General features: G+C 42.0%; 1 protein-coding gene and 1 long non-coding RNA gene across 4 annotated transcripts; one reads left to right on the plus strand and one right to left on the minus strand.

Annotated features, from left to right (window-relative positions):
• Positions 1-1,034: 1,034 nt before the first annotated feature.
• Positions 1,035-8,720, minus strand: PCK1 (phosphoenolpyruvate carboxykinase 1). The gene is made up of 10 exons (XM_069034350.1): positions 8,609-8,720; positions 8,109-8,383; positions 6,558-6,739; positions 5,727-5,930; positions 5,225-5,412; positions 4,112-4,274; positions 3,768-3,992; positions 3,542-3,673; positions 2,703-2,798; positions 1,035-2,119 (listed from the first exon to the last, which is right to left on the minus strand). The coding sequence occupies exons 2-10, from the start codon at positions 8,330-8,332 to the stop codon at positions 1,665-1,667; spliced, it is 1,869 nt and encodes a 622-aa protein (XP_068890451.1). The 5' UTR covers positions 8,333-8,383; positions 8,609-8,720; the 3' UTR covers positions 1,035-1,664.
• Positions 8,721-12,326: 3,606 nt separating this feature from the next.
• LOC138121130 (uncharacterized) lies at positions 12,327-21,442 on the plus strand. 3 transcript variants are annotated; one of them, XR_011156092.1, is made up of 5 exons: positions 12,327-12,614; positions 13,613-13,852; positions 14,567-15,762; positions 15,869-17,182; positions 17,689-21,442. It is a non-coding gene; the product is annotated as an uncharacterized lncRNA (long non-coding RNA). The 3 variants fall into 3 exon arrangements; XR_011156093.1 differs by lacking the exon at positions 15,869-17,182 and having other exon boundaries at positions 14,567-14,615; positions 15,623-15,762; XR_011156091.1 differs by lacking the exon at positions 15,869-17,182.
• Positions 21,443-21,451: the final 9 nt, after the last annotated feature.

Genomic DNA, 21,451 nt, shown 5'->3' on the forward strand with positions numbered 1-21,451 from the left:
CTGACTTATTTACTGACTTTCACCTTGACTTTTCCATTGATTTGGAGCCTGCTCAAGAGCACACATATAGGTGACCCTATAGGAGATGCAGATGTGATTTTGATCACCTCCACAGAGGCTGCACCACTCTCCTCCACTTCCATCACAGCTTTCTATTGTCTGTTCTCTGTCTGACCTATGCATTGAGTTGGGCTCTATTATTCACTTCAGACCTGATAATGTTTGTGTTAAGTCTTAAATATGGAGTCAGGGGGTGGTTAGAGCCGTTTCAGATTATGTGACCTCTCCTAGCAAACTTTGAAGGGCAGCTGTTGACCAGCCCCAGCACTGTTTGCTCTGCAAGGAAGCAAGGTCTGTAAAAAGGCTTATTACACAATGTAAGTGATTTTCTTTTTGCTAAGCAAATATTTGCAATATGTTTTGGGAGATCAAGCATTCAAAGTGAAAAAGCAGGATACCTGCCAGGGATGTGGGAAGCACATAAATGACACCTCTAATTGGGAGAACACAGGATGGTTTTAGTGTCTTGGCTCTACAAGGAAGCCAACACAGGCTCCTACCCTGATTTTCATTGAGCTCTAAGGCTTTAGGCATCCCGACAAATCTGGAGAACTTTTTCCCAAATTGTCTTTACTTCAACAGCTGCACTCGTTACTCTTGCAAAAGCCAAGGTACTGTGGAACAGAGACAAATCCTATGACTTTAACAAATGAGCAAGGTCCTAATATGGGGCTTTCCTAGAGGGTAGTTTATTTTACAAATGCCTGCAGTAACTAACAATGCCCAGTTATGGAGAGTGTGTCACCAGCTGGATGACTGCTCACAGCTGGTATCATAATTTCTGGACCATTCCTTGGCTTGAATCAAAATTGCAAAGACAGTATGTGGCTTAAACCAGTTGGCTTAGGAGTAGCAGATCAACTCTAGTCAACATCTAACTTCCACATGTGAATCTCTCCCTCTGCTGTGGTATTGACAGGAGGCTCAATTTATATGCATGCAGTTTATAAACAGCAAGAATACTGGAAATGAGGTAATATTTTGTATAAACATTTATTTTATAGTTTAAGAACAAGCCATTCAAAACATCTGGAAATCACAGGAACATGAGTAATATATAATAGCAATATCTTAAATATGCATTAGTAATATAAAGTCATCTTTCACTCTGATAGAAGTTACAACTTCATTTTTCTAAAAAATATTTAAGCCATGAAATATGTTTAGGTAATACATATATACAGCATCTAATTTTCTCTCCTCTTTCCTGTAGAGTCGGAGACTCCAGAGGTTTCTGTGATGGAAACAATGTGCTACAACTTGAAGGCTGGATTGGATTGGATTGTATACGCAGAACTAGGCAAATAATTTACACTCATCATGGCTCTGTGTGCATGTAAGTGACAGAGCAGGGGTTTCAGACCCTGTGCACATGCACTCCCACAGCTGCTCACCTATTCACAACAACCGATGTAGTTATAAATCATTAGGTCTGGAGTTATTTCTAGAATGTCTGTATTTATATCCTAACTAAGCTATGACCTACTTTCATTATAACCCCCTGCCCATCAGTGTGCTGTTATGCTTCCAGTGGTGATTTGGTGAAATGTGTTTGCCCTGTCTTAGTGTGTGCGAATTGATAAATAATTGTGGGTTTGATCAGCTTACAGCTGTTTTATCCTCATCTCTAAGGCAAGCAATTCTCTTTCTATTTCATAGGGAAGGTCAGCATTAACTTGCACTTCAAAGTATTGCTTGATTTCTTCTACCTCTTTTTCCCAGAACTCTTTTGAGATATCAAACAGTTCAGTCAGGTTGACATCTTCTAAACCCTTCAAGTTCAAAGCAGCATCGGTAGGGATGTAACCTATGGCAGTTGGCTTGGCAGAGGCTTTCCCTTCAATTCTGTTGAACATCCACTCCAGCACACGGGAATTCTCCCCGAAGCCAGGCCACAGGAATTTCCCTTGGCTGTCTTTCCGGAACCAGTTAACGTGGAAGATCCTGGGTAGCTTTGCAGCTGGACGATGGGCCATGCTCAGCCAGTGGGCCAAGTACTTGCCAAAGTTGTAGCCAAAGAAAGGCCTCATGGCAAATGGATCATGCATAATGATTTTGCCTGTTCAAAACACAGATGGAGAAGGTAAGGGAATACGTAGCACATTTATTCTGAAGCACAAAGATTCAGATCCTCCCAGGGTTTAATACCCATAATCCCTTCACCACCCTTCTGAACCAAAGAGCTTTAAGAAACAACACAAGCATTATCCTTGATGTACAAAAAAAGGTAGAAATTAAATTAATTTTTGTTTTTAAACTTCTTAAATCTCAGGTCAAGCAGCTTAAATGAAGATCCTCAAGAGATGGCTATCATTCATGCATCTATGTTGAGCTCTAGCAGAAGAGAAAATTTAAGTTTGTTTATCCCAGACTGTAACAAGAACTCCCTGTCAAGGCTTCTGGCAACCCTGTGCCTGCATCCTGTTCTGTATGCTTGCCACCTAAGGGATTATTTTGCTTAATTTGACTTTTACAGAGAATTTGGCTCTTAATTCCAGTGCAAATATTTCCTATTGTGAAAATGCACAGGTTGCAAAATTAGCTGCCAAGACTGAAATGTGAAAGAGCGAGGGGAAGGAGCGGGCAGGCAGTCCAGAGGGGACTGCTTTTAATACAGGTAGGCAGATTAAATTTTGATTTACCTTTGTGCTCAGCGGCTGCTGTTGCTTCAGATCTCATGGCTGCTCCTACAAATACTCCATGCTTCCAGTTAAAGGCCTCATATACAAGAGGGACACCTAAAAAAGAACAAAATCACTTCAGTAATTAGCGGTCCAGAAACATTTTTATAACAGGTTTTGCTATCTGAGATAGTGCTGAATGCATGTCACGGGATAATATAGTCTACTTTTTCCTGTTTTTTTAAATCAGTTAATTTCCTGCTCTCTTACAGCAAAGAAGTTTAAATGAATGTTTTCAAAACTGTCTACTGATTACTGAACACATCCATGTTTAGTTGCTCAATGGGAGATATCTGGGACATCAGAATCTCCAGCAGATTTTAGTGGAAATAGAATCTGGTCCTGTGGTCATATTAGACTCAGACCTAGCATTACTTCTATTTCTTTTCCAACTTTAGGTGACCTTTAACAGAACAATTTATTTTACTTCCCTTTCTTTAAACTATCTAAAACTGATTCATTTCTCTAAACATATGCTAACTGAACTAGTTAAACTACAAGCAAATTGAGGCCAATACAGCAATTTTCTATGTGTCTGCTACCCAGGTTAGTGGGTCCTGATCTCCCTCCAGCCCTTTATTATTATTATGTGTTTTGTGCTAACATCAAACAACTCAGACACTGCAATACCAGTGGCTGGAAGTGTGTGTGCCAAAGGCTAACGCGGAGAAATTGGACTAACGTTGTTATTTCCTTGCTTTTGCAGCTGTGAAAGAAAAACCCATGTCTATGGCCAGCTGTGTGTCAACCCTTCTGTGGCCAGCACTTCAGCCGGGAAACGTGGCTGCTGCATCTCTTACCAGCAGGTCTGCGGCCTCCAAAAATGATCCCTTCGATGGGAACGCCTTCGGGCGATTCCCACGCAGGATCCATGATGGGGCACTGCCTGGCTGGGGAGCAGAACCTGGAGTTGGGGTGAGCACAAGGTTCCCCTGCACAGAACAAAATAAAAAGGTCATGATGGCAGAAGTAACGTTAATTAATTTCAAAGAAAGCCAAGAGAGGGCCATGGCATGGGCCAGGTACCGTTGTCTGGGGTCCAATCCTTGTTCTTCCATGAGGTCACGGTCACTCCAGCTGGCAAGGGCTCATCAATGCCTTCCCAGTAGACACCTCCATCACTGGTTTCTGCCACGTTGGTAAAGATGGTGTTCTTGAATATGGTTTTAATAGCATTGGGATTTGTTTTGACTGAGGTTCCAGGGGCGACACCAAAAAAGCCATTCTCAGGATTGATTGCCCTTAAGTTGCCTGGAAGTTAAATGACAAAATGTAAGTAAATCCTACTGATTTAATTCTATCTGGAATTTTGTAGCATGTCTTACTGCACCTACAGCAACCTGTAAAACATTCCAATTTAATTTCCATACCTTGTTCATCAAATTTCATCCAGGCAATATCATCACCCACACACTCAATTTTCCATCCTGGCAGGCTTGGGTTCATCATGGCCAAGTTAGTTTTTCCACATGCACTAGGGAATGCTGCAGCAAAGTACTTCTTTTTACCTTCTGGATTGGTAATTCCCAGGATCTATTGAAAAATTAATGCAACTGTTAAACACAGTCTTTTTTTCTTGCACTTTTTGTTTTGGAGATTGTCTCCCAGCAAGTGGAAATTATAAGATATTTAATAATGCACATTTGTTCCTACAGAAGAAGCACCACATAATATAGTTGACAAATAACTCAAACTGTATTTTTGAAATCAGAGAGTCAACTCTTCTTGCCATTAGAATATCTGTAAGAAATTCTTATATTTTTAAAAAATATTAGGTCTGTACATAATAAACATTTATCTTTATTTGCTGATTAAAGACCAATATACATCTGTGCTTCACTGTTGAGACAGAAGAAAACCAGGCAATATTCTTTTGGCTGCACAAGTGGAGTGAAGGGAAAGCACTTCGTGCGTAGATACTTCTGCTCTTCTCAGAGACCACAGATATTTTTTCTAAGACTGTTCTCTTATGCACTTTGAAATTCTTTTTTCCAGTGGTATTTTATGGCAGTAGAATGTTTGAGTGACAGCAGAAATTAAAGGCATGAAGGGTACACAGCCTTAGAAATCCCTTAGAAAAACCGATATTTGCAGGTTTTTGAGTGCGTAGACCTCTTTATAATATGAAAGACAATTTTAAAAACTTGTATGAATCTTTAGCTATTAGACTTGTAAAGCAGATGCCCAGTGATGATGTTAGGTTCTGCTCAAGTACATGGGTCTGCCTCCAAGAAGTCACTCTCAGAAGTTCCAAATCTTGCCTTTTTTATGCCACTACAGGTACTATTTTAAATGTTTAGCACTTGGCCTTGCAAGCAGTTTTCTATTCCTCATGAGCCTGGCACGGGATACATTCCTATCTAAAGTTACAGGACTATCCATATGAGACTAATTTCACTGATAACGAGACGGGTGATGGATTTACGTGGCTCTAATTTGGGGTTTAATGGCTGCTCAAACACACATGATTTAATAGCTCTTACCAGCATGTGCTCTGCGAGCCAGCCCTCCTCTTTGGCCAGTCTGCTGGCAATTCGGAGAGCAAAGCATTTCTTCCCCAGCAAGGAGTTTCCTCCGTAGCCGCTGCCAAACGAAATGATCTCCCTGCGATCCGGGAGATGAGCAATCAGCGTCAGCTCCGGGTTGCACGGCCAATTGTTGATTAATGGTTCTGCAGAACAGAATGTTGTACTCATGAATGCAGCAATTTCCATGCTTGATCACGCTGTTGTTTCATCAGCGTTGAGCCTCTGACAGCAACCCACACCAGATGCTTCAAGGAAATCCCTGGTAAGTACCAGGGATAATAATCTCCTTTCCATGAAACTCTTGTTGAGCTTTGATTCCTTTAATTGAGTTTTGAACCTAGTGCTGTTACAGAACCACCCTGGTCTTCTCTGGTGAGGGTCTCCCATGTGCTGAGGACACACACACAGCTCCAAAACACAGCCCTGGGAATTTCCAGGGGTTTTTAATGGCTCTTACCTTTTAGCGGGAGAGGGCACCCAACTGAGTGAAGGCATTTTACAAACTCCCCATTGCCCAGGGCTTTCAAAACATCTGTTCCCATCCGTGTCATGATCCTCATGCTGGCCACCACATAGGGTGAATCCGTCAGCTCGATCCCAATCTTGGACAAAGGTGACCCAATAGGCCCCATGCTGAAGGGGATGACATACATTGTACGTCCTGGAAAACAGGGAGTAGCAACATGTGGCCAAGAGTAAAACAAGGAACTTTTGAAGTAACCTTTATTCACAAGGAGGTTGTTTCTCAGTCCTTTAAGAGCTGTTTGTCTTGTGAGAGCTCCTGATGATGTTTCAAGAGTGCTTGTAGCTTTCTGCTTGTCGAATTGTGTAGCAAGAAGTTTTATCTTAAATGCTGAAAGCAGCAGTTCAGACAGATTGTCTAGCCAGGAGTAAGGGGAGTTGAAGGTTAAGTTCTCTGTTAGTGTAAATCCCTGAATCTGAAATTATTGCTGTGGATGGGGGGGGGTCCTTCATTCTCATCTCACTTCCTATCTGCTGCTTAGTTGCTGTGTGACTTACTGAACAAAGTCACACAAAGTTTTGTACTTTGCCACTCTTTTGGAAGACAAGAGTGCTGGAAAGAGACAGAGGACTGTCCTTGCCCAGGTATTTGGGTCTGTGGTAAGATCTGCATGAAACCAATGAAGTGACTGTTGGGGGTATAAAGTTAAATCTTCAGCTCAAATTGTTCTTTAAAGATAACAGTGACTTGTAACTGTCATCTTTACAGTAGTAAGTGTCTCTGCAATCCTGAAAGTTCAGTGTCAATCATCTTTTTCTTGCCTACCTTGCATGCAGCCTGGGAACCTGGTGTTGAAGGCTTTCTCAAAATCTTCCTCAGACATCCAGCGCCCCAGCTGGCTTGTTCCAGTCTTAGGCATCGGCGTGGTATCTCTCTGCTCTTGAGTGATGATGACAGTTTTGCTCTCAATTCTTGCCACATCTCTTGGATCAGTGAGAGCCAACCAGCTGCATTTCACCAAAAATCAGGAAATTAGACTTCATAAATATAGCATTTTTACCCTTCTGGGGGACCAGTTTGGCACAAAAGGATGCTAAAACAATGTTTTGTAAGGCAAAAATTACAGTGACAGAGTCAGTGTAACAGATAATCTCAAAAATCAGTCAGATACATTCTCTCATACAAATTGTTTTAAGACTTTCCAGTGCTAATAACAAATTATATGGCCTAGGAAATTCTTGTTACACGTTAATACTCCTTTGCCCCTTATCTCAGCCTTATTCTCTGTTGCTAACTTTCAGGGAAAAGTTAATCTTTAATTCTCATTCTCATCAGTGTGAAGTTGTTTTATATGGGGACCATAAAATGATGCCTCAAGCCAAGTGGATGCCAAGGAAAGTAGTTTAAGTGTTGGTATAAGTGCCAGAGGGATCAGAACCCAGCTTAGTGAATTGGCATAGTTCTTTAAGTTAGAGGCATCACAAAGGAAATACTGAGAATAAGCATGATCATTAAAAGTGAAGGAGTTTATTAAGGGGATTCTTTTTCCCCTCCAAGGAATTTTTGCCATCTATTTACAATAGAGGGGATTGTTTTACATTTTCACCTCTGTGCATTGAAATTTTCCATGAGTATAAAAATGTTCTAGTTGGGCTGTCATAACCATCATCACTACAGCTAAGCATATAATTAACAATGAATAATTTATCTGGTGAATCTTGCCCTTTTCTCTCCCAAATAGTCTGCAAACAGATTGCCAAATTCCTGCACTTAGTTATTCAAAAGTCATTGCAGATTTCTCCCATGAAGATCTCGTGGTTGGCACGCAATTCCTGAGTATGTACTTGTTGTTAATATTCTCCTTTCATGTTCAGTTAGTTGGGAGAAATTATGAAATATTTGAAAAAAGTATTTGCAGAATACATTAGAGTCAAAGCTCATCAGTACGATATGAATAATGCCTGTACTGAATAACATTTGAACACCCACAGACCGATCTGAATGCCACAAAAAAGTATGTGATGAATAAACTAATTGGTTAAAATAGTAGAAGTCTTCAAAAGAAGATTTGCTCAATAATATTTAGCCACTGCTAATGATTAGTTGCGTATGTCTCATGACATTATTTCAGTTCCCTGATGTAACTAATCAATAGAGACAACATACAGTTGATAGTCCAACTGAATAATATGCTTAATGTTAATTTTTAGAGGACAAAGTTTGCTTTTCCTTAGTATTTCACCTATGTAAGCTAAAGTTCCGAAATGTTCATGGAAAGCAAATATTGGAGAGTTAGAAGAAGTTTTTAAAGTAAACAGGATAGAAAATGAATTTTCCAATTCTGAGATGTTACTTGACTTCATGTAGGCTACTCACCAGTTCTCATACTTGTTCAGCTTCTTGATCATGCCTTGTTCCACCATGATGTCCAGAATTTTTTTGTTCTCCTCTTCCGAGCCATCGCAGATGTGGATGCACTCAGGCTGGCACAGCTTGGCATTGGTTTCGATGAAATCCCTCGCTTCTGGAGACAGACTCTCCAAATCCCCCTGGACAACCTTGGGCATGACGTTCATCTCGGCTTTCAACTGTGGGGGCATTATTGAAGCTGTAGTGGATCTTGTTGATGGCTTTGAAATACTGATCACAATCTAAAATCAAATAGATTGGGTGTGTTAGCACACTTTACATTCTAACCAGTGTCACAAAGCCTAACAACATATAACATAAAGGGAGAATTTGCAATGGACTTGATTATCCACTGCTTTAAAATCAAGATAGGGAATTTGGATCACTGCTAATTTCAAGGTGGAAAAAATAGAGGCCATTCTACTAATTTAAGGTGAAAAAAGAAAAAAAAAGGCCATTCTACTTACTGTCTATGTAAGGTGGCACTGGATGCCAGAGAGGATTTTGCTGTCCCTTTCAGCTGAGCCCGCTTGACCTGGCTTGGAGCTCTCTTGCAATTGCTGCTTTCCAAGGACGCACCTCCTTCCTTAAATATTCTTTGTGGTAGTGTCCATCCCACCAGTTGAGGTGAGGAAGGCTTGTCCTTTACATCACCGCTGGATGTGTCTTGGGACAGTGCCACTGACATTGTCATCACGCAGAGCTGTCAACAAAGCAGCCCTGGTGGGGTAATGATTTAACAGGCTTGATTAATGAATGCTGAAAGCGGAGGTTCTTAGCCCCCGGGTTTGCTGTTTTGAAGCAGTTACAAAATTTAGCAGCTTAACCAAACTTTGATCCAATTTGGCTTTGAAATCAAAAATGTCATAACTTCTCAGCGTGTGGGAAAGGTTGAGTACAAAGAGTTTCTGCAGCAGGAACACAGAGGTCATGCATGGAGGCAAAGTGCAGTTGGCACATTTTGCAGGCAGATGGTCACTAGTTGGCTGTGAAGTGGAGGCTTGTCCAAGGAGTGTTTACTCACCTTGGGAACATTGCCTGATCCAGGTATAAAGTTCACCAGTGAGCATTGACAGGCCTGAATAACCACTACATACACAAGGCCCAGAGCTCTTATTTTTGTCTATGCAATTCTAAACAATTCCCAAGCAATATAAATCTAAGTGTTGCGGTTCCTTCAGTGTAGGCAAGGAAGTTTTTGCTTATGGCTTGCTTTAGGCTCTTGGAAACTAAACAATTATTTTCTATTGCTACAAGCCCAGAATAGGCAGAGTGGCAACTGTCTCAATAATTAACCTCCTCTTTCAAATATTATGTTTTATTTTACTGTGAATTCTGTGGGGGGGAGGTGTCATAAAATATTAACCCATCCCTAAATTAGTACTCAGAGCAAAAGCACAGAACTGCTCAGGACTGGGGCTGCACACTGATCTGTGGGTGAAGTGCTCTGTGCACATGTGCACATTCACAGACTTGAGTCTGTATCTGTATCAGCTGTGGCAGTGTCTGATACCAACAGCCACTTCACTCTTATAATTCTGAGGGTTATCTCAGAGTGATATCAGACGCTTGTGTGATCTCAGACACTTTGAGCTCTTGTCTCTGTTTCTGCCTGCCTGTCTTTAGCTTCCCCTATTCTCTTTTAGACCATTGTGACTATAAAGAAAGGTGGTTCTCATGCCCATTTGTCCATGCAGTCTGGGTGTGTGATGACTGAAGTATTTCAGACAAACAGAACTGTAGAAATAACTCTGCTGCCATTTCCTCTTGCTGTGTTTACACCCAGTCCCATCAAAGCATCTGGGGTTTGGATGAGATGGTGATTTCATGCCAGCTTGTGGGAGTTTTTTTGTATTGATGGGGCTTTTACTATGCATGTAAAATGTTGTCGTTGGTAGTTTGCAGAACAGGAAATCTGGGATTCCCAGCTAAGTTTCAGTGAGTTCTAGAAAGCAACAAAATTGACTGAGTATCTTGTATAAAGGGTGTTCATAACCCAGCCATTGCTCAGGTTTGTGAAGCAGCTGGATGCTCCCAGCAAGGTTCTTGCAATGACTTACAAGCCCTGAAAAGCCATGCTGGCAGAGCAGCAGGGATCAGGACTGCAGTTCACCTTCCTGCCCTGCAAGTCTAAAATACTGCACAGCTGAACCTCCCACTGCAGGAACACCCCCTGAGACTGTACCCTTTATCTCCCCTGCAAAGTCTTTTATTATGTTTTGTAAATAAGGGAAGAAAATAGTGAGGTAAGAGGGGCTGTCCTTGATGTATGGCAAGGCCAAACATTCCTGAAAAGGAAAACAAAAATCTGGTGGGATAAGAGGTGCTAAAGACTGCTGTAGATAGGGCTGTGACGTAAGCAAAGACAAAATCCAACCCAAATTTAATAATGGCAAAGCTGGTGTTTGTCTTCAAAGTCCACATACTGTGCTGCTGGTGGAGCTGATCAGAAATATTTTCCTTTTAAAACACGTCATTAAGTACCTTCATTAAAAATAAAATGGAGCATAATCTTTAGTAATACTAAGCAGAGCCCTTTTTCAGAGAAGTAAAAAAATACTGAGTGCTTTTTGCTGGCCAGGTAAGTCAGTGTACGTAGAAATAACTGAGAATAAGCCAGCAATGCTCAGTTGTCAGGAAGACAGTAGACCAGAAAATGATCCTATTGCAGCACAAGTAAAATCAGAATAAAAGCTTAAATACAACAGTGTAATACAGCAGGATAAGTCTTAGTGTCTCTAGGTTTTGAGAGGAGGAAAAAAATTCCCAAACACAGAGCATTAATTCTGCCAATTAAATTACAGTCAGGCAGGTGTTGTGCAAATTTTCTAACACTGCAATCCTAACCTCCCACAATCTTGCTATACAAACTGTGGGCTTCTCTTGAGAAGACACTAAATATGCCAAATTGGTGGCACTGTGTTATGAACATATGTCCATTAAAAATCACATTAAGGATTCCAAATGTTTTTCATTTGTGATGGCAGCAGGGCTCGAGTGCAGATGTCCACTGGGAATTCTAGACACTTCAGCATCAAATTACTTGTATTTAGGTAACACCTCCCATCAGAGGATCTCAAAGCATACCACAAACACACAGTAAGCCTCAAGCCCCTACATAAAACACACGTAGTATTTGGTGCAATGAAATAAGTGGAGCATATGCAAATCAGGCCCAGGATTTTTTTTTTTTTTCCCAAGAATCTTCTCATTTAGAGATTCAGCTTTTAGACAGCCAACAGAAGGCATTAAAGGTTTTATGTGAAGATAGTGAATTCTCATAACACCCACTGTCTCCCACACAAAAACCCCAGATGTAGCACTTCCAATGGCTCAGTTACAGTGGTCTTGAGGTGTTCACCCACTAGCAGTGGGTGCTGCTGCCTGAATTCAGTTTCTAGAAGATTTCACTAATGGCAAACATGGGAGGTGGTACAGGGCAATGTAAGGCCTTTAAAAAAGGAGTTGTCTTGAATGTAAAGTTTATTTTACATTTAAATGAGAAGTCTTTTTTAGTAGTACTACATTATAATGCTCATCTAATAGCTGATACGAATTCTTCTGATTGAACTTTTTTTGGCACTTTTTCTCTGTGCTTCTTGACACTTGAATGTGATGCTTATCAGGTGCATTCTTGGAAGCTGTCAAATCATTTAAATGTGTGTGAATCTGACATTTCAAGATGATAGTGTTCAACAAGTGTCTTGAAAGGAGGGGGTTTAGGACATTTGCTTTGATGGACACTATTGAAGTTGCTCAAAACAGCAGTTTTTGAGCACTTCAGGTTTTACAGACTTACTGGAACTCAATAAATGTAAAAGTTTTTAGATGCTCAGAAAAAGTGTCATTAAAAAGCTTAACTCATCACTACAAACCAAGGTGCAACAAAGCACTCACAGTGCAATCTGAAAGTTGTTAATGGCATGTAATAATACTCAGAAATTCTACTTCCCTCCCATTGCTAATTCTCCTACATGTTGTCACCTCCAAAGAGTTTGTCACTTGGGTATTTTGTTATAAAATTGTAGGTTTTTTAAAGATTCTCTGAACTGTTCTATTAACGGAAGAGCACTGCCTCTGGATTGTTATTTCTGTGGTGGAGTTGTGCTCACCTGACACTGAGCACACTCCAACAGCTGCTGGACTGGGTGCCACAGAGTCCAGATCCAAGGGCAGCCCTTGCAAGCTCACAGAGAGCAGGGCAGGGATTGTTCTCTCTATTTCCAGAAGAAAAAGTGAACCGTGCAAATTGCCTGCATTTGCAAAAGAGTCTGTGAGTGAGCCAAGCGCTTATTCCAGACCCGGCACAGCCCTGTGTGATATTTCCGCCTCACAGCCCCTTTCCTTGCAGGCAGTTCTTCGGCACTGACCCATCTGCAGGAGGTCTGGGGGCCCTGCCACACGTGCTGCACGCTCCTCTCCGCGTGCGCTGTGTGAACCGTGAGCCTGAGCCTCTGCAACCGGCCACAACAGGTAGCAGCAAACTGGGGGCACAGTGCTTTCCTTCTTACCTCCTTCTTTCCAACCCTGAATGATACAGGATTTGTCTTGGGCAGATTGCAAGATATATTTGTGGATCACTACAAAAGGCGATGTAATTTTTTTTTGCCCATGTTCAAAATGAAGTGGCTTGTTCTGATGGCGGAGGAGAGGAAAAAAATACCCAGATTTATCATGATTAGACTGCACTTCCATTAGTATTTTCAGCTTGACAACAGACATTTCTCAAAACAAAGGGAAGCAAATTTCAGCAGCCAGGAACATGCACCGATGCATATTTAACGTCTCTAAAGAAAGTCACCAACCTCTGATGCTCAGTTTAGTATCAGCTCAAGTGCTCAATCCTGAGCTGTATCTTAGGGGAAGTCCTGGTTGGGCCACAGTACATGCCAAGGCTGACATTATACCATGGGCACACTGGTTTCTTGCTCATTGTTCTTCTGTTTGGGCAGATAAAATAGTTATTGTCGTTATTATTATTACTTTATTTTTAAGCTCACTTTTACAGGCTCAGCTCTGGAGATGGGATTGATTAATGTAATCTTAACTTTGATAAGCAGTCGCTCTTCTGGAGCCATTTCTTGAGCTGTGACTCTAATCTGGGGACTCTTCCCTAAAGGAATACTGTCCTTTCTTAAAAAAAGCCCTGTCAAGGATCAGTGTGAATATGTGAGTAATGGGCTCTGTAGCCACTGGTACCTGACCAGCATCCGGGTATGTGTAATTCTGCTAGCTCAGGAGCTCTTTGCATCTACTGCAGAAGATCTCATAGTCACGTGGAGAGTTTGGGCCTACCAAGACTTTGACTGACTTTACCCTAGCCACAACAAAATTATAACTTTTGCATGGTTACTGCAGGGTTTTTTTGCTGGATGAACAGTAGAACCATAGCCAGGAGAGAAGGGGACAAACCATACAAACCAGAGTGAAAACCAGCCAGCATAAGGTTTGCATTTTCCTTTACCTTTCAGCATCTCCTCTGCCCAGTCACACAAAGCCCAGATGGCTCTGAGATCCAGTCTGCAAATAAGAATGGTTACCCTTGCTGGAGTGAAATCTCTTTTACCACAGAGGTGTGTGTTTGCAGCTGTCAAGGACTCCCTGCTTCCAACTTGGAGAGAGGGGAACAGACAAACAATCCTTGCACACGAGTTCAAGCACCTCTCGTTCAAGAGTTTCTGGCTTCCTGTGGATGACTGGTGTCCTGCTAAGTATGTCCTTTTAGAGAGACTTCACCTCCTCAGGCCTAAAGAAATTACATGGAAGCACCTTTTTATATTCTAAAATTGTTTATTTTTTCTAGGATGAGACACCCGTGGCTCCCCTTGCTCCTTCCTCTTGCACACTGTTCATTATTTCTCTGCGATGCTTTGCTTTCTAGCAGCACTGCTGTCCTTTCAGAGCTACCCAGCTCTACCTGTGCAATGTGCTTTTTCTCTTTCCTTTAAATCCTCCCATGTATCTTTGTTCTCCCTCAACATTTCAGTCCCTTGTCACACACAGTCTGACCCACTGGTCACAGTTCTGTACGTCCTTCTTGAGCTGACTCCTTTGAAGAAGCATGGCTTTAACCAGTAAGAGTGGGAGCAGATTCTGAAGGTTTAGGTTCTGTTTCTTCCTCTGCAATGGATTTTCCCATTTGACTTTGGACATGTAACTACATCCCCAAGCCTTTATCATCTCCTAGGAAGGGGGTTGGGAGGAGACAATGCCAATTTCTCCCTGTTCTTATGAATTTTCCTAGTTTGGTTGATAGTTCCCAGCTAGAGGAGTTTAAACCCTAATTAGACATGATCATTATCTCTTCTTATTGTTGTCTGTGCCACAGAGAGTCCCCGCTGGGTCCTCACTAGGTTGCTGTAATGCAAATAGTAAGTTCTTACTTGTAATGAAAAGCATTTACTAAAACCTCTTTTCTCTTTCAGTAGCAACACAAAAGCAGCAACTTGGGCTGAACCATGTTTTCTGTTTCAAGTGAGATTTGTTCTGTAATTTTTTCCCCAAGAAAATAGCTTTGACTAATATTTCAAGCATTTTTATAACACTAAAAGCCAAACAACAGGATAAAAAAGCTGATTATGCAGAAATGAAAGCCAAGCTACATCTAAAGGTCAGAAGGCAAATGTGCCTATGTCAAGCACTACATACCTTTTGGTTCTTGAACCTGGCAGCTGGAGGAAAATCAACATTGCACAAAAACCAATAATCCCTGTAACAAATCCCCTGTTTACTGGAAACTTATGTAAGTGTTAACAGGTCAGGTGAAGTCCTACATACTGTACACTTCTGCTTAGCAGCATTCTAATAGGAATAAGGCAACATCAGTGGACCACAATGGGATTTTTTCAATGTACAGGCACTTTTGTTTGGTCACTGTAAATAGTTCCTACCAGACAAGTGCCGCAATTATGATTATTTCTACAAACAACCCTCAGTAAAGAGATCAGGAGTTCAACTGAACCCTGGAAATCCTGCTTTTTTCTTATGCTTTTAGGAAGACAGAATTCGGACTCAGCTACACATGCATCTTTGACTGACCACCTGTAACTCCCTCCAAATTTACTGATTCAGGATGATACATATGTATTTGAATAATATTTATGTAAAGAGGAGTTTCTTACATGCGTGCTTAAACCAGTACGTACAAATGAATAGCAACCAACTCGCATTCTGCAAATAAAATAAAAAAACCCCACACTTGTTAACCTTGTAGAGCTCAGGTATTTGCTCTGCAATAGCACTAAGTACCTTTTTGTTTTGGGTGAAGCATAAATGTGCTCTGCCCAGAAGATCTTAAACAAAAGATGGGTATGAATGACAGATCAAGAGACTTTCAGTTTCCAGAGGCAGCTCTGAACAGAGTAATAATCATGATTCACAAAATCTGTCACCCAGATATTCTCATCTGCTTTCTAGACACTGCCTCATCTTGATGCTTAAGACTACAAGGACTATAAGGCTGACTTTGTTTCTTCTTACAGGAGCAGAAAAGATGTACAACTAAGCCTGCTCTACCATATTTCCATTACCAGATCCTGATGGAGAAGCCTGGGGCTATCTGGTCGTGGTCTCTAAGTGATGACTCAATAGTCAGTAGCAGTGCAGAAAACTAAGACTTAAGGTATGTCTGCTGATAAATATCATGGACTATATCACCTGCTGTTCAGTGAAGTGACATTAATATACAAGTTGTTAAATGTTCCCTCAAATTTTCTTGATTTCTTCAGATTTTTGAATCAAGAAGTTGATTAGGACTCCTCAGAAAGTTTAACACCCAAGACAATTTGTTATCTGAGCTGGAAAAAATAGTGCACAGGAACCCACTGCTTTTCTGAACCCACCAACCACCTCCTTACTGCTGATTTTGCAAGGTTTAACGTGCACTTGCCGCATATCCAAGTGGAAGCAGAATTTGAACTCCTCTGGGTTGTACATCTCACAGATTTATTAGGACAATCATTTAATACTCTCTTTCTTCGGTGATCCTATTAACTTCCAGGTTTTGGTGTCTGTTCAGCTGTGCACGAAGAGCTGTTCTCAGAACTGTTTTCCTGATTAAAGATTAACAATGCGATAAAAGAAGGAAACATGGACATCCTTGGAGTTTGTTTCTTACATCAGCTGGGTTAAACCTTTACTATATTTTCTCACTGTGTATCTTCTCTCTGTGTTTGGCAATCAAATTCTGCACAGCTCCAGCACGTTTCCCCCAGTTTAGTCAAAACAAGAGGAAAACTTTCTGCCTTTTAAACTTTTAACTCTTCGACCCTTGCACAAACAGCAACAGAAACCTGTAATAACTAACTAAGAGCAGTTGCAGTTAAAACTTTCTTTGCTATCTCTTGGATTAACGAGTATTCTGTAAAAACAGTGGAAGTCACTGAGGTGTAGTTAACTGTATAACCACGCTAATGTCTTTTGAAATGGAAGAAGTGATATGCTTCCCAATAAACATCCTTCCTCCAAACAGATCCAGGCACGCAGCTCTGCTGTTTGCCACAAGCAGCAAATTGTGTATTACTAGATGGCAGGATTGTTTCTAAATATATCAATGTTAGATGAAACAGTTAATAGACAAATTGCAATTATGGTTAATAATTTTTAGACCACTTCCCTGACTTGTGTCTAAGCAATCAATCATCCCTGGTACTTTCAGCTCCAATAAGCTTATGTTAAATACTTCCCCTTTTATATATCCCACATCTGTACTCTATTATGTCTTGGTTTTTTGTCATGCTATGTCATTATAACCATTTACAGTATGGAGCAGGATTTTAAGAGCTTAGACAATACTTGAAAGCATTAAGTCTTTCAACTTAATAGGAGTTGCTTTTGTTCTGCTGCAAGAATCACTCATATTTAAAGAGATGATTTGTCTCCTCAAAGTCAAGATGAGCACTGGAGAGTGAGCACAGCCTGGCTTTCCCCATGCCTTAGGCACAACCCGAATTTAGCTGATCCTGCATGAACAGCACAGTCCAAGCACTGTGCCCCGAGACAGCTCTGCAGCTCTGCTCACCCTCCTCTTTGCATGAGAAGTGGTAATTTATAGCCTGCCTAGACACTAGTCAATCAATACCCTCCAGCATGATTTCCATCTGGCTTTGCTTTGCTGTGCTCCCATCTTCCCTCTGCTTTGGGGATTCAGCAGGGAAACAAGTAGGACTGTATGTTCTGATGTTCCTGGGTCTGAGGTCTGACTAGTTTTTATGTGATTGTAGCAACAGGGAGCAGAGAAGTGTGTTCTTTGGGGCAGGCAAGAAATCCAAGTCAGATGTGAATCCTAAATGATGTCTGCTAAAATAAACTGTAGCTTCCATCTCAGAACCAGAGGTCTGGAGGAAAAAACCAAAAAATTAATAATATTCTTCTTTCCAAGTGATCAAACTATGTATTTTCTCCTGAGAATATTCCAGGCCAGCACTGAAGCACTGACTTAATTCTGAATCTGCAAGATTCAGTTGCTTAGAACAGCATCAAAAAGAACGTAAATTTTTATCACACTCATTAGCTGACGTGCTTTCTTTTTTTTTTCTTTTTAATTAAGCTTTTTGGTGGTCTCTGAAGAAATGCTTCATATTTGTGAAAGTGGGACACCAAAGGAACAAGGAGCACCAGAAAATACAGCAAAAAGATTTCAACCATTTAGCGACAGCTTCAAGGCCTGAGCAACATTTAAAGGAGCCAGATGAATTAGAAAGATGAATTAGAAGATTGTAGAAGTATCTTCACTTTCTCTGAAGCAGGTGATGGTGTGAAGGAGGTTATCTGGTGCTGTCGTTATTAAGAGGAGCAATATCTCACTGCAAAAGAGGTGCTGAAGGTAGTGATTGTCCCTGGGGTAAGAGCAAAGGGAAGGTGGGCATGTTTGCAGCCCGGTGCTAAGGCATACACACCACTGACAGGTGCAGTGTGAACGCGACACATACTTGGAAACAAAAGTGAGATATTGGTGGAAAGTGAAAATGGAAAACTTTCCAGATGCCAGGTGGAAAATGATATTAAAGCTGTCAAAATAAGTCACAACAGAGACTGGGTTTTCTCGTAGACTAACAGGAGTCATGTTCTGGAGAAGAGGGAAGGGTTTAACTACAAGGTGGAGTGTCATAAATGAAACAATTATGAGCATTGGAGGTTAAATTTGAACCATTTGTTTTGGGTTTTTTTGCTTTGGTCTTTTTCTGTTTTTTTATCTTTTTCTCTTTTAAGTGCACTGTGGCATTCCTGATTTACTCTGCATCTTGTGGACAGGTCAAAAATGTGTAAATAAATCCCACTTTGCTTCACATAGTTATCTATTCTGGGCCTAATTCCAAGCCCAGTTAAATTGATGGCAATCCTTCCATTGACATCAAAGGACTGCAGTTTAGAACCTGTGATGGAGGTGCAAAGCATCACCAAAGAGGCTGGATAAACAGCCTCTGCAGTCATCCAAAGTGAGTTTCTGAAACACAGTAAGGGAAGCAAACCTTGAACTACATTCGAGGTCAAATATGCTTTATGCACATGATAACGGAGCTTTTAAAAAAGTCAGCTCCACCTAGCACGTGTTAAACACCTTCAATATTATAAAAGATATTATTCAGATTTAAGACTGACAATTTGAACAGATAACCCAGTATTTTACTTCTCAAAAAAAATCAGCTGCACTGTTTATACTTGGGTGGAAAACCGCAGATCAGAACAAAGTTTGCTGTGTTTCCTTAGTGCAGGATAGAATTTACTCTGCTGATTGAGGATTTTAGTTGTCCATGTATTGCCTTTCAGGCACTGGTAGATTCTTATCAGCAATTTATCTGCAATTTTGTGGCTGAATCTTGTTTCTTTATGTAACGTTACTTTAGCACAAGAAAATGTGCCTGCATTACATTTCTTATGCTCCTTATAAAATACTCCTAGCAAACAATAATTCATATTGAACATTTACTCCCCAAAGTATAATTATGACTTAAAATATAAAATGGCTCTCTATTCTTTTTGTGAGAGACTTTTCATGCAGGCTGTTGATGTGTTAGAAAGAACCAGACTCCCAGTGGAGTGGGTAGAAGCTTGATTGCAGCTAGAGATAGACGATGCAGCAGCAGTAACTGGAGACTGCACACACAACACACCACAAAGGCCATTATGGAGCTGTTAACCTCTAGTGTGTCAAAACCTACTCAGAAACTGGTTGAATTCGTAGATTGCTGATCCAAGTGGTTCCTTTAAATTCAGCAAAAAATGAACTGAAGGGCTATTCTGCGTTTGAGTTATAAATCCTTGGAAATATCGGTTAATAGTAGAAATAATGACAGGCCTCTACTGTAGCTGCATGGATGGTGCTGGTATTAATAATGCAGAAGTGCAAGGCAGGACAGCTCTCAGAAGCTGATGACGGTTGAAGTGCAGAAAACCTCATTAAAATAACCTAAAGGATGGTGGATTATTATAACAACTTCTTTCCTACAGTGCCCTTCAACTATCATAATTGCACAGTATATGTAGCAACTTGAAAAGATTCAGAAATATGTAAGGAATAAAATCTCTGGCCAGAGTTACTGGCAGCCTAATTATGTGAATATATTGTGTACTCTGCATCCTGCTCTTTAGTTTTGAGAGCCCACGGATTAGTGAATGATGAATAATGTGGTGTCTAACCAAAATATCAGCCCGAAGTTGCTGGAATACATATCCAACCTAAATAATTGCCTTGGATTTGTGTTGATTCCAAGCAGTAGAATAGTTATGACTAACGTGAAGCTGTTAAATGTAAACATTTTGTATTATTTTTGCATTTGAGATTTTACAGAACTGTGGACAGGAGTTGTCAAGGGTGTTTACGGGATTTTTGGTTGCTGTTTCTGAGGATAAGGTGCAATAACCCCACCTCATGTGAGGGTACCGCTTGAAGGCCACTGGTGTGGGCTGCTGTTTGTGCTATGGATATTTCACAAGTGCCAGTTTTACTGGGTTACTTCCACCGACAAGGAAAGCCACCCCCTGGTTTGGGGCTTTGATTAGTGTTCAGTAATTCAGTTTAGCAGGATCCGGACCACACTGGGCTGCACTCCCTGTGCAATGTACTGTACCCTGCAATGCACTGAGCTAATATTTAGAGGTAAAGCTCCAAATCTGTCCTCTGCACCAGCGTATAATAGAGTATTCAAAGTAAGTGGATTTTAGAAAATGTTTGATGGCTGGAAATTACTAGTCTAGAAGAGTACAGAAGATTAAATGTTAAGTCGCTCAAATTGTGCAAGTTTACCTCAAAGACATTTTCACAATGCCTTTGAAAAAGTCATTCAACTTGTTCTCATTGAATAACCAATCCTGGCCTAAGGTACAGTGTAACGATGCTTATACATCGCTCCACTGCCTCTGCAAAGCCACTTGAGACAATTTTGTACAACACTTCTGTGGCGGCAGCATCAGGCGGCCCTTCAGCAGCACTCCAGCGTAGGGCTCCCGGCTGGAGGCTTTCCGCCGCAGAAATGTGGCAAGTGCTTCAGATATTTTGCAAGTGCAGACACCAATTGAGCTCAGCCCCGTGGTCTTCAGCCAAGTGGGAGCAGAAGGTTAAGGGCCTACAATTAAGGCCAAGAGATCTTCGCCTTCACTCAGAGGGTGAGAAAACGGCAGCTGCTCTGACAGGACTTGCCGTGTGCGGGGAGCACCGGGCACCCCGTGCACTGGGAGGGAAACCTCTGCAGGTTCGGGGCTTTGTGTTTCATAAGGAAATAACGGGTGAGAAGCAGCTGTTCCCACAAGATGCTCCCCACGAGTGGGCTCCCACCCCAGCCGCTGCTGAGGGAGCGGCACAGGGAGGCAGAGGGCAGCCCTGCCGACGTGCACGGCAGGGCGCTGAGCCCCTTCCCTGCCACCTCCCCTCGAGGGGCAGCCCGGGCGCGATGGCCCCGGCCCACCCGGCCCACCAGCCCCGCGGACCCAGCTCCCCGCGGGGGAACCGCCCGCAGTGGCCGTGAGGGGCCCCGGCCGAGGAGCGCTGAGGGGGCGAGGCCGGGCAGCGTGCGGGGTTCGGGGCTGCGGGGCGAGGCAGGGCCGGGGCTGGCTTGCCCTCGTGTTTAACCTCGAACAGGCTCGCTCAGCAGCGTGCGCGGCCTCGGGGCTACAAGAAAACCAGGGCCGGCAGCGGAAACGGCGGCTGAGCCGAGCGGAGGAGAGGAGCGGAGCCGGTGACCGCAGGGCGGGCGGGACACGCGTCCGCCCGAGTGGGCCCCGTCTCCTGAGGAGGGTGAAAGACACCGACCGCACACTCGGTGTGTCTGAAGGGGAGGAGGACGTGGAGGGAGCCTGCAGGGCTCTGCCCGCCC

Source organism: Aphelocoma coerulescens, chromosome 20, assembly GCF_041296385.1.
Source record: "Aphelocoma coerulescens isolate FSJ_1873_10779 chromosome 20, UR_Acoe_1.0, whole genome shotgun sequence".
In the NCBI taxonomy this organism is placed as follows: domain Eukaryota; kingdom Metazoa; phylum Chordata; class Aves; order Passeriformes; family Corvidae; genus Aphelocoma; species Aphelocoma coerulescens.